Source organism: Catharus ustulatus, chromosome 3 (genome assembly GCF_009819885.2).
Source record: "Catharus ustulatus isolate bCatUst1 chromosome 3, bCatUst1.pri.v2, whole genome shotgun sequence".
NCBI classification, from domain to species: Eukaryota; Metazoa; Chordata; class Aves; order Passeriformes; family Turdidae; genus Catharus; species Catharus ustulatus.
Window position 1 is genome coordinate 110,041,902 of NC_046223.1, and position 14,116 is coordinate 110,056,017.

The 14,116-nt window shown below is 37.5% G+C and overlaps 1 protein-coding gene across 1 annotated transcript in view; it reads right to left on the reverse strand.

The window, feature by feature from the left end:
• Nucleotides 1-14,116, reverse strand: part of LOC116994460 (lipid droplet-associated hydrolase) — a 111,133-nt gene that overhangs the window by 58,031 nt on the left and 38,986 nt on the right. Inside the window, exon 4 of the mRNA XM_033056173.1 lies at nt 5,904-6,073. Coding sequence (XP_032912064.1) covers nt 5,904-6,073 — 170 coding nt within the window. The remainder of the gene's footprint in view (nt 1-5,903; nt 6,074-14,116) is intronic.

Sequence of the window (14,116 nt, forward strand, 5' to 3'; positions counted from 1 at the left end):
AAACTTATTTTATTTTTGCATCGTTGAGACACTTCACATTCTTTTGTTTGCTATGTTACAAGGTGGGGTTGTTTGCCTGTGAAGTAATTTCTGGCAGACCTACACAGCACATGGCAATGGACAGTGCCTGTTCCTACTGACAAAGGCAGTGTCCATTGAGGGTTATACAAAAGAGTCCATCTGCCTGCTGACTGCTGCATTTTCTTACAGTTTAAAGCTTTTTTCTGAAGGGGAAAGGTAGAAGAGAATATAACTGAATCCCTCAGGGTTAGGATCTGTCAGCAAGGCAGTGAAAAGAATGGTTGCTAGCAGTCTCTTGGGTGAGCTGACACTTTCAACCTCATTCCGCTGTTACCGGCCTTTCACTAATGGTGTTTTCAAGGTTTGTTGAAATTTTAAATCCAAGTTTTATTAGTGTCTCAGACAAAAGTTAGTATTTCCCTTAAACACCTTTGATTGCCATGAACCCATCTCTTCACTTTGCAGACTTCCACCTGAATAGAGAGACTATTTTATATCTGCCTTAGGTTTTCATGTGAAGGCTTTTTCATATTTTCTTTTTTAGGGAAAAAAAAAGAAATCTTTCTACAGATCTCTGTAGCAATTTCTTGCTGCTTTACTGCCTGTTCCATCAGAATTACTGACAGTGCCTAAAGCATCATCCAGGTTGCAAGGTGGATTTTGCACTCTGTAATATGTAAGCTGTCAACTAAAGCAAATTTTATTTCAATTGCTGTCTCAGACTACCTGGGCTTCCTTGCATATGCTTCCAAAGACTTGATATACCAAGAAATGATACAACTGCCAAATCTCTCTCTCAATCTCATAAAAATAATCCAACTCAGAGACCAAATTAAAACATCTATAAAGTTAAATTAACACACTCATCTTATTGAAGGCAGCTGAACTTAGATTCATGTTTAAATCTGTGCAAAATTGTGTCAGAGTATGTCTTTTCTTCCTTCCTCAACATGTAAAGGGGGTGTAGACGAGCCCAATGCTGTTTGCTTGTTCTTTTAATATGTATTTCATTTATATGAATGGATGGACTGAAGAAGAAAACACCAGACTCAGTTCAGTTTTATATCATGACCTAGAAATTCATAGCTCTCTTCACAAGATATGCATTTATCTGAAATGTGCACCATTTCCCATGTGAAGTCTGCTAAGCATAGCCATCTAGTTTTATCCCTGCGTAATAATTTTACAAATATTGTCACTGAGTTTGTGTTATTGCCTTTTACCCATTTTAATGTTGATATTTGCACTTTTTCATTTAAGCCTGCAACTAAGAAGAAAATCATGTATTTCTTACTCCCCCCTCTCTTTCAGCATATATTTCTATAATATTTCTCTATTTTATGCAGTCTTACTGCATTTTTCAAAATATCTGAGATAGGCTTACTTTTGAAAAGGAGCATTCAAGGTGGTCAAAAATATGCTTTTCTAAGCATATTTTATAATGGACAGCAAAACCATCAGAAGTTAATTTACCTAGGCAACAGCTATATAAACTGACTTTGTTTGAAGTACCATGACATCTAATTTAGGTAATCAACACTGGAATTAGATGCTATTATATCAAATGAAACTTTCAAATATAGAATAAAAATTTATATTCCTTTTCATCTCATGAATGGTTATATTTTCATCTTTTCTCTCTTTCCAAAAAGCACCAGAACTTCTAGTCAGAACCTACCACATTGCCGTCCTTCCAGAAGATGTTTTTTGTAATGGTGACACCATTGAGTATTGCATTACATATTTAGGTTCTAATCTCAGCAAAAGAGAAACTGAGTGAGTGTCACTGCTTTCATATATTCTTTCCCTCTTCTTTTAATCCTGCTGAAAAATTCCCTATTATCTCAAAGGTCACACATGCTTAGTATTCCCTGTACTATTAAAAAAATATCCCTCTTTTAGTCTGTGGATTTCCAGCAGTTCCAGAGTAAGAACTTTGTTTTCTTGTAGAAAAACCCGTATTTTAAAACACTTTATTTTTCTCTTGTCTAAAATTATGAAAGTGCTTCCCATACTCACAATCAAGTGTTCAACTACTGAAACAAAATAATCAGTATATGCACAGAAATGATGTGTCAGGGTTTCCAAGTTAGGAATGTGTTTTATGTACAACTATTCCAAATTCTGTGTTTATAGCTATCATTCATGAAATCAACAAATTCCAGCAATGCCCAATATTCCTTCACACCACTGAGACATAGTAGCAATGCATAGGTTTGATTTACACATTACAGAAATTTTATTTGCTTAAACTGATCCTACTCAGAAGCTTTAAATTATTCCTCTTCAATGAGTTTCACAGGAAGAGCAATACTTATACTGTACTCATTAACAAGAGTTAATTTACAGTTAATTTACTCAAATGCTAGCACAAATGTGCATTTCAAAAGCATCACTGCAAATGAAAGACTAATGCTGTAAGAGATTGTATTTCACTAGCACGGAAACTTGTCAATCTCTGATTAAATTAATGATCAAATGGCTTGTTTTAGGAAACACTCAATAGTGTTGCCAGTGAAGTACAGTGAAATCTTCCAAGTAAGGATTTGCATTTTAGAAGAAAATGTCTGGAGGATGTAGCATATTTATGAGTCAGATGCATATTCCAACAACTGAGAAAATAATTTTGTCACTGAGCCTCATTTTTCAGTTCTGTTGTCTGAATAAAGAGTGAAGAAGATTACGAGGTTAAGAGCAAGTATCAAGGAAGCTGTATATTATTGCAGTTTTCCATCTTCACAAAGTGAGGCTGATTTTTTTACTTCCCAGTGCCAAAATTTTTTTAGCAGTCTGGCAAAATCTGGATGCTCTACTTCCCACGAAGAGGTGAATGTTAAGACTTGAAGCCCACCATGACAACTGGAAAGTGTTTGTGGTTATTCATGAGCCAGAAAACAGACCAGCCAGGAATTATTCTGCAGCTTTGTCACTGAACATGGCATGGTCTGTGCTCTCATGGATGAATCTCCTCCTGCCTCTGAACTGGATGTCAGCATCCAAACTAACTACTGGGAATGGTCCTGGACCTCAGCCAAGCCCAGAACCATGCAAGGGTGCTGCTGGGAATTGCTGGTTCCTTGGAGCCAGAAAGTCACTTAAAGACAAGTTTAAAACATCACTGTCCCAGTGCTAAAATCTGTGCCATAGCCCCAATCAGTTACAAGTATGGATGTAACCTGTGTGCCCTTCCCTACTGGTTAAAGGCATCAACCTAAGACTGAGGTTGGGTAAATGGGTCTCCTGAAGGAACCCTCAGTGGAAGCCTCCCTGAGAGTCAATGGGAAAATAGGGATGGACTCCAAAACTGAAATAATGCTGGAATAAACTGGCAATTCCCCTTTCATTTGTCTTAATTAAAGCGGTAAGCATTATCTCACACAAGTTTAAGGAAAAAATACAGCACCCCATTTACTTGTAGAGCACAGTTGAGCTAGATAGCAGCAGCATTTGGGTCCAAAGAAAGGCAATAAAGCTGGTAAAGGGTCTAGATAACAAGTCTTATGAGGAGTGGCTGAGGGAGCTGGGGTTTTTAGTATGGAGAACTAGAGGCTCAGGGGAGACCTCTACAACTGAAAGGGTGCTGCAGTGATGTGGGAGTCAGTCTCTTTTGCCCTGTCTTAAGTGAAAACACAAGAGGAAATGGCCTAAAATTGCACCAAGGGAGATTCAGATTAGTTATTAGAAATCTTTTTTTTCACTGAATGAGTGGTCAGGCATTGAATAGGTTTCCCTGGGAGGTGTGGAGGCACTGCCTATGGAAGTGCTGAAAAGGCATACTGGATAAGGCACCTGGGGATATGGGTTAGGGGTTAAGAGGGTGATCCTGGGTGGATGACTGGACTGGATGATCTTGAAGGTCTCTTCCAACCTCGATGATTCTATGATTCTGTGAAAACTGGTAGCTGAAGAGGAACCAAAAAGGAGAAAGAAGGGGATGCACTTTCTCCTTTCCATGCATGCTAGGGGAAGGACAATCTAGTCTGTATGTGGTTGGACTATGGAAGAGCTTTAATTTGTGAAACAAAAATTTCTTCAGTGAAGCAGGCATTGGAACAGACTGCACAGAGAAGTGGCTGAATCACCATCCCTGGAAGTGCTCAAGAAACTTGTGGATGTGGCACTGGGGGGACATGGTTTAGTGCTGAACACAGCAGTGCTGCATTAACAATTGGACTCAATGACCCTAGAGATTCTTCCCAAACTTAACAATTCTATGTCTCTGTGATTCTAAAAATCAAATCTGTTAAACATACATTCCAAATATAAATGTTTACTGGATTATTTGAATAAAAAATACAACAAATTAACCTCTAGCTCAGAATAATAAAATGAAACAATGAAAAGCTCTTAAAGCAGAGAATTTTAAGACCAAACCCAAAATTCATATAATGAAAAAATATCACCAAGAACTACACAAATATAAAATCAAATGCTCTAGCTACTAAAATACACATATGTGCTCAAAATCTTGTGGGAATCAAATATTCCAGTAAAAATAAAGGAAGAGATGGAAACACAAGTTTCTTATTATCACACTTCATATGTTATAAAACCTAAGAGTTAACTTATTTTTGGCAAAGGGACAAAGATTGCACAATACCCTGGCTTACACAAATATTTTCTATTGTTGAATGCATCTTAAATGTAGCTTGTCATACATTAACTTTATGCACACAGTGCACCATAAGGTCTAAGAGCGTCCCAAAGATCCCTACATTTTAAAATACTGACAAAAAGCTGCCAGCATCCGGTGAGCCAGGTGTAAAAATGTTATCAACAATTTATAGTTTAATTGAAAGCAGATAAAACCATTTGAGTAATAAAGACTACAGATTTTGACCCAAAAAATTTGGCAATTTTGGAAAAATTAATGCACGTATTTTCTAGAATGCTCCTTTCTGAAAATAAATAAGATTTCTCTCAAAAAATGCTCTTGTTTATAATCACAAAGTGAAATATGCCTGTAGAAATATATCAGGTTATCCTCAAGTTCCACATTTTAGTTCCTTTTTCCTTTAAAAGAAGAAGAAGCTAGATGTGCAGTGGAAATGGTTATGAAGCAGGGGATATGCATATATTAACCACATACATTACATCAATTAACCACATGCATATATTAACCCCAGACTTCATGTCACCATTAACATGGCACTTCCTCCCATTGAAGGTTTTATAAAGTAAAGGAAGAAGCAATGATTTAGTAAGAGTGAATGTTAAAGAATAAAAATGTCCTATTCTCCATTTATCAGCCACTAACAGACTGAGCACAGTTTGTCATTTACAGAGGCAAGGATATAGTCCTGCTTCAGCCTTCTTAGTGCCTCACAATGACAAAGAAAAAAGTTCAGATATACATAACATGTAGTAACAGCTCTCACTCTTATTGAGTTACACAAACCAAGACTGAGATGTAGAAGCAGTGATATTTGTATTAAATTTTAAAATAAATGTCTTTCATAGTAGTACTCACAATTTATATTACTATTCATTCCATACATTTTCCCATGTCTAAGCAGCAATCTGTTTGCCTCAAGATAAGAAACCAATATAAAAATCATAACCAGTCTTAAGTTTTGGTGTAACACATAATGCAATTGCCAAATATCCAGCGATTTCCTTATAAATTATTTAAAGATGAGAACAAGGAAGTAATAAATATATTTCTCACCATTATCAATTTTTTATATTCCAAGGGTATTAAAGATCCAAATTCAGACTCAGAATGACATCAATCTGCTTTGTTACATGTTACTAGGATCAAGTCATTTTTTTTGTGTATAACAGAATAGAGTTTCCACAGGAAATACATGGCATTACCCATAGGCTGAGCACGTGCACTGCTTTACTAATAAAGCAGCTCCCATTCAAGAAGGTTCATGTACCTGAAGTTCTGATGCTCGTTTCATCATCTCCAGGGTGATGTAGCAACCAATAGAATGAGCAATCAGCACCAGCTTTATGTCTTTTGATACATTCTTTTTGAGGAAGTTCAGCTTATGCTCTACTTGTCCGTTAAGTCCAAAAACATCTTCTAGCTCCTTAATATCTGTGTCTGAAACATAAAAGAAAACAAATCCTTTGGTTCAGTGAAAGAAATTTCAGGCATGGTTTTTTTTCCCCCACTTCTTTGTAGAACACTGAAATAAAAACATGTATTAATTAAAAAAAAACCCGAACACAAAAAAAAAAACCCTCATCAGACTTCAAAAATTAATTTTCAGTTACCACCACTGGAAAATCCTGACACAGGAGGTAAAATCACATGCACAGGAGGTAAAGCTTATGTGTAGCTTGGGTATCAGCACAAGATATGTAAACATATGGAGATTTCATAGCACATCATCCACTATTTTGATCTTCATTCAGAACAAGACCAAACTCAGGATATTGGATCAGCTTAAATCAATCCAACTTTACACTGAGAGATCAGGACCTTCAACAACAATACTGCCCAGAATGAGTCCCTTGTCACAGAAGACATGTCATCATGCACTAGCAACCTTCAGATATTCAAAATCTCCTGTCTTTAAGATGCAAAAAAATGTCCCATGGAATGAGGAAAAACAGGAAATGCCTATGTGTCAACACAAAACACTAGCACCTATATAAAATATCCCTATTAATGCAGGTTTTTACCATTGTCAATTCAGCTGCAAAGAGGAAAACCAAGTTACATTTCATTCCTGTTTTGCCAGGGACCTTCTAAAGGAGCCTGGGCAATCCCTCATGATGAGGACTTGACTTCTTGCTTCCTAGCCAGTCAACAAGACAAACTGAACTGGTGTCTATAAGAATATACAGCAATTCAGGCATCTTTAACTTGCTTATTACAAGGGTGACACGTATCTTAAGCTCACCAGACTAAGGGGTTCTGAGCTCTTTCATCTGCTAGAAAAGTGCTTCACTAAACTAAACACTAAGTTAAGGATACACCACTGCAGTTTATGCTGGACTACTCCACTGGCATGACTGTAAGAAGAAATACTAAAAAGAAGAATAAAAGAAAAGAAACAGAAAGAATGAAGGAATGCATGCCCCTAGCCCCTAGACGAGATGGAGTGGTACTAATATAATTTAATCTCTTAAATCTGTGGCATTATCTCAGGATCCACTTTCATATTACAGATTAAAGCCCTGATCATTTATGCTCCTTACAGAATGACTTGCCGTGCAGTTTTAGCCTGAAGTAAGCAAAGCCTCCTGGCAGCACAGTTTGGACACACAATGGGGACCAGCTCATTACTGAGCCACAGTCCTGCAGATGGCTCCTAGGTTCCTGGCAAAATCCACCCACCTCTAACAACTCAGAGCAGCCAACAGAGTGCACACACAGCCCTAACTGGCCCAGAAAAGTGTTTAACTTCCCACTTGGTGTCTTTTAATGTGCTCTGCAACAATCCCTTGTGTGAAAAATAGATGTGGAATAAAGTATCCATAAGGCAAAGACACTGTAAAGATAAATACATTAAATGGACTGAAAGGCATTGAAAAACTACTGTATGAGAAAGTCAGCATCAGAGCTCTGTTTCAGATTGTTCTGCACCTGCTTGAGGAAAGAGGTAACTATGAGTTAACTGCCTAAGACTGTGAACAGCATTTATCAAATTATGGCTGTCAGTGCTTTAATTTGTACACAGTAAATTTCATGACAACTGAACAGTAACCTCAAATACTAAAGATTACTGCATTGCTGTAGTGAAGTTTCTGGGAGGTTGATAGTGACAGAACTAATTGGTAGCCCAAGTGGGCTGGCACTACATCAACTTTTTGATCATTTGTGTGAAACATAATCTTTAGAAGCAAAATAATTGCTGAAGATGGATCTTTTCTGAGTTTAAATAATTACCACCAAAGTCCCAACAAAGTTGTTCTTCAGTTAAACTAGTATTTCTGCTAAAACTACTGATGATCATATCCCAGCATAATTTAGAGCAATTTATCAAAACAAAAAAGGATTTACCAAAACACATCCAATGAATGCAAAATGAGATGAGAAGTGATATTTTTTTATTTGACTTTCTACATGTAATAGAAAACAAAGAGTTTTTTCTGTTTTCCAAAATCCTAAGTAAAAGCCTAAGGCAAACACATTGTTTTAAAATTTAGTTTCTACTTTTAGCAAAAGCTGCCTTTCCTACATTAAATTACACAACAGCCTCCTGTAGGAATAAGCTGTCTACATCCCAAGTCTAATTACAAAAAAAATGTAACAAAAAAAATGCCAGCATAGTAGAAATAGATGGCCCATTGGATACAGCAACAAGTGAAAGAGTAAGTTTTATTGAGTATATATGTATTACAACATATATTGTAATATAGATGTGTTGTTAACAAACACAGTGTTGGGTTGTGTGAGTCAATTGTCCCTTGTAAAGATTTGCTATCATATCTGTACTGTTTCACTCAGGGACTGACATCTCAGTAGTTTATCAGCACATCTTTTAATGTTTTACATTTCATTTCAATTCTTGAAAACAGTGTTTTCAGCCTATTTTCCATTTAGGGCAAGGGAAAAGGAGACAAAGTAGATGTATAAATCTTCTAGAGAACTTTTCATGGTTCACAAGACCCCAGAAACCAAGCAGGAAACAAGACAAATTTTTATTATTCAGTCTCATGAGGTTAATGGCTTTTCCGTACATGAATTCAGCATCTGCTAAAAGAGCTGCTCAAGACTGCTGGCATGAAATTAATAAATAGCACAGCAGAGGCCATCTAGGCCCATCTCAATATTTTCCAAGTTTAGAAAACTATGTTGGACAAATACAGTTAATTAGTTAAGATATTGCATATCTAATTTAATGTTTATTTACCTAATAAATAGCAGTGTAGACATTTTGGCCAACATAACCAAAGCTACTGACTTCAGTAGAAATGTGCCTGTTCAGAATCAGCAGTGCTGCCAGAGCAAGAACCCTGAGGAAGGACATGGCTGGGGATTGAGAATAAAGTGAAAACAATGGCACCTTCCTCCTTGCATTTGGCCAGACTTGAGAACACTCAACTCACGCCTGTGCACCAGTGTTTCCTTAAGGGAGCCAGGGAGAGTTGAGCCTGCAGAAGTGATTTTTAATTGGATGGGTCAGTTGTGATTGATGATGACCATGGACACTCATCCTACTGTGGGCCAAATCCTCCTCAGCACAGCCCTGCTCACACACTCAGAGCAAGGATGCTGATTTCCTCGGCTCCTGGCCTGTGCTGCACACACACACAGAACCTCTCTGAGGCTGCAAGTGAGTCCTGACAGCCAAGGCTGACCCCAGAGAATTGTTTCAGCTGTTTAATCCAACTTTTCCTTTTCTTCTGAAATTGTGGTTTATTGCCAAACCCAATCACCTTGGCACTATTCCCAGAGAAGCCACACAGGGGAATGAGGATGCAGTGTGGGGTCTGGTAATCCCCATGCAAAACTCTCATCATGGACCAGCCCCACACTGCTCAGGTGAAGCTCCAGCATCACATAACCCTGTACTGAAATAGGCATCCTATTTGACATCTGGACAAATATAAAATTGCCCACGCCTCGTGTCACTTCATGTTTCCCCAACACAAATGCTACACTTCTAATAGCTCAAAATGTGCGAGAGCTGGGCTGCATCACAAGTCTGAAAGATTTATTTATTTATTTTACAGAATAAAATCGCCCAGGGATTATCCAAAATCAACATGAATTTCTTGGGTGGAGAAGCTTAAATGGGTTCTTTGTATAAGCAAACAGACTTGCACAAACACACTGGCAGTCAGCACTCCAATGGCTCTACATCAAAGAAGGGACCAGAGTGACTTCACCTCAGGTGTGGAATACATCCCATGGCTGAAGGAGACCTCATTTAAGCAGTTTTCAGATACTAGAAATTATACAACTTGGACCTTATGCTACAAACACCCCATCTGGGCCAAGACATGATTTTAAGACTTTATTTAACTGGTGTATTGAAAGAAATACTGGATTGCTTTATTTTTATTGGCAAAGTATTAATTTTCTGATGTGCTTTTGGAAAAACAAATGCACCATCGCTTTAATGAATCTCTTTTTCTAACCTCCGCTAAAACTACAGGCAGAAAACAATGATAGATTAAAATAAAGTATTTGCTCTAAGATTAGTTGACAAGCTAATCTTGCTAGGAAAGAGGACTTTGGTTTTCAGGGAAATAACAGAGAATTGTGTTTGTTTGTTTTTCTGCTGTGTATGCAAAGGAAATTCTTATGCAGAAAAAAAGCACAGCAGTTACATAAGGAGACTGCCAATTCATAAAAGTTAGCCTTTCATAAAAAAGTCTGCTGAATCATAGACATCTTTTTACTGGAAGATTCAAAAGATACCAGAGGTCTGACTTTCTAACAGGACCTTCAAATTTCTGCACACTTTTGTACTTCCCAAATTTCACAGTTTTACATGTCCAAACTCCAAACTGCTCTGGTTACAACAGGCGACTGAGTATTTGAGCCCAGTACCTATGAACACTTGCCCACTTGTTATGGAGTGAATCTGAAGATCAGCTCATAAATAAGGCCTCCAAATTACTCATGAACAAGTAAGGCACCATGAGGAAAGGTGACCTGCAATTACATATAATGAAGGAAAGGGAGGTAAAAGCCACTGGTCTACTTGCAATGTATCTTCCTCTTTCACGGACCACTGACTCTAAGAAGTGGCAGCAGGATATGAAAGGACAAACTTCCATCGATCACTTCTACAAACTCACGTTGTCAAGAATTTTCAGAACTGGACCTTTAGCAGGGTAAGGACAATAAAGTATCTGGAGATGAACTAGTGGGGTAGCTCAGGGACACATAAATTCCACTGGATCTCTACTAAATACCCCAAGTGAAACCAACATCCTGGGCCAAGTGTTTTAGACTTTACATACCACCTCCTTTTTCCACCACAAACACATACACAGACACTGGTGGAAGGAGCAATAGTTTTGACTGAATAACTTATGTTTAGATTAACCAAACCTGGAAAGTTGTTATCTTTTCCTTCATGTAGTGACAGGCAGAAGTTACAATGGAATTACTTAGATTAGCTGTTAAAGTGGTGTGCATAATATGAACTCTAATTCTGGAAATTAAATAAATTGATTTTTTTGTTCTCATAGCAAAAGACAATAATTCCTCAAAACTGAACCATGCCATTTGAAAGTGTTTAAAAAGAACTGTAAGCTTAAAAATTGAGACTTAAGGTTGGTGGGTCTAGTATGAACATCCCCAAAAGATATATTGCTCAAAGCCTGAATGTTTCACTCAATCTTCCATTTGATTAGTGATCTATGGATAATTTGCATTAGCAAGCAATAAAATGCCAAAGAAATAGGAGGGAAACCCTGAAAGAATGTTAAATAAATACTGAAGAACTCCTCCTGACACCAAGAACCAGGTCTTAAAGCATTGTGTTTTAGATTAACCCTTAGACCTTAGTCTGGCCTTAGCACCCTCAGGAACTGTTCATGCAACTTTTAAGATAAACACAGCACTCATTAATGCTTATTGGAGCAATTACTTTTTGTAAAGGTATCCTCCACAAATAAATTACCATTTACTCAAGATACTGAAGTGATCATATGTATTATTTTCTTTACTAGAAAAATAACAAGGTCTTATTTTACAAATTGAACTACTGATTTCCTCTGCTTTCTCCACACCTATTGCTGGGACACTTGTTTAACACCTAATATGTTTTTCGAAGGAAGCTGTATTCTAATTAAATTAGTATGAGTGTAGCCTGACAGAATGAACTAATAAACATGACAAGTATTAAACCCCAGATTTTTATTAAAAGCATACTGGAGCACCCTGAACTTTTAAAATTATCTCTTAGAAGCTTATTTTATTTTACATATCCAGTCTTGCTTCCCTCTTTTCAGAGTAACTATTATCAAGTAATAGTAACGGTACAAACTTTGAAGCAGAATTTTGTTGGTTGTCTCCAATTTTGGCAAGGCAAACACCATCAAAAACTGTTTTATTATGCAGTTCTACACCAATCAATGTCTCCATTCCAAGCACTTTATGGGCATAAAGCAAATGCTATATGGGTGTTTTACATAATGTATATGACAAGTTTTCTGTATTTCAATGACTGCATTTTGCAGTCAGTAAGTTGAATAACTGCAGGAAGTGCGATCTGTCAGAATTCTCGGCATCGTATTACAAAGAGAGAAAACAAACAGCAAAACAAACTTACAAAAAAACTCCACACTTTGCAGGGTACAGGCTAGCAACCCATCAAAGTATAGGAGCAGCATTTCCAATATTAAATGACCTCAAGGAGCAAAAGGCAAAGGTGGGAAGGTGATTGTCCATGCTATGTTTCTTGTTTCTGGACACACTGAGGTCAAGTGTAAGGTAAGGTTGTGTCAGTGCCCCTCTGCCCCCCCACCCCCTCCCCACAACCAAAACTGCACACTTCAACAAAACTTGCTTTTATACAGATTAATGATGGAAGAAAATCAGAATAATGATGTTCTGCACATCACCAGGAATGGGTAGATGTAGCAGAGATGGTAAAGAAAGGACAGTAGAAATTGTGGGAGTATTGGAGGGAACAAAAATAGATGAGTATCACTTCACAGGCATTGATTCCATTGGTTATGACTAATGAGGTGCTGCACCACAGTAGGCAAATCCAACAGTCACACCTATTGAAAACACCACTTCAAAACTTTGGGAAGTTTAAACAGATACAAATAGAGAAAGAAGGACTGAGAGCAAACAAGGGAGAGCCAGAGTTTGGAGCAGAGTAAGACAGCTGGCCAAGGAAGACAAGCCATGTTATTTCAGAGAGAGGAAACAAAAAGAATTATTTTCAAAGTAGGAGAAAATGAGAAGGTGCACACCATGATGAAGAGAAGGAAAAGGGAAAAAGCAGGGAGTTGGGAGGGGCAGTTATACAACAGCACAAGTTACAATACAGAATCTGTACTGCACAGTGATTGGACAGATTGATGGGTGACATTTTCTCAAGTGTTTCATACTTCTACTGAATTCAAGCTGTAATTTTTAATTTGCCAGGCCATTCCCAACTTTTCCTGAAAATCCATCCCAAAATTTTATTCAGTACTGTGATATGAATCAAGTTAATTAACTGATATCAATTAATACTGAATATCAATTCAGTACTGTAATATAATTTTCAATTATGTATGACTCTTCATAAGTATACCAAAATAACACTAATCCACTTCCTGTTTCACCAGCTCCTATATTGGGCATTAGGATGGCATACAGTAAACATAGTCCTTTTTCTTTGCCCTTGTGTATATTTATCTTGGATGACAATGTTTCAATAGAAGTATAAAGAGAAGTGTAGGTTTCTATGTTCACTTGTCCATAGAAACATTAATTTTAATACCCAGATCCAAATTATGTAACAACAGCATCCTTTTCAAGAAAATGATCCACTTAGGCAAGCATAACATTTTCCCATCTTTCATCTGTATCCCTCAAAACTGATGGATTATAAGAAGCCCTCAAAATTATTATCTTGTATTTCCTGCTGCTGTAAACTGGTGGCACAGTACAGACTGCAAAGAGTTACATCAGTTTATGCCAGCAGAGAACACAACCCCTGCTAGCACTGCTGAGGGCTGTAGCACAGCATGTCTGCAAAATATTCTGCAATGCAGTGCTACTCACAGGACCCAGTCAACAATCCCAATGCTACCTGCCTTGAAAAGCCTCGTAATCCCTGCCTGGGCTCCTCTTCACACAGGGAGTGTGACCTGACAGCAAAGGGAACCAACCTCGGCTCAGTGACTCCCAGCACTGATCCCTGCTGGCAAAAGAGAAACGGACAAAACAGCATGTGCAAAGTCTCCATTTATGAAAATCAGTGGTAAAACTGAGGACAGCAAACCGAATTTCACCTTGTACTTTGTATAAATGTAGCAGGTTTCTTTATCAGTTGCTGATGCTTTAAGTAACCATTTGCATATGCTGTGCAGTGCAAATTTTGTATCTTTGGGGAGAAAACACATTTTTGTGAAATGACTACTTGAAATTCTGATTTATATCTTTTCTTCTCCAGTGTTCTGTTACACTGTTTAAAAATTAATTCTCTGTTACCAAGATAGCAGTTTCCTTTTTAAT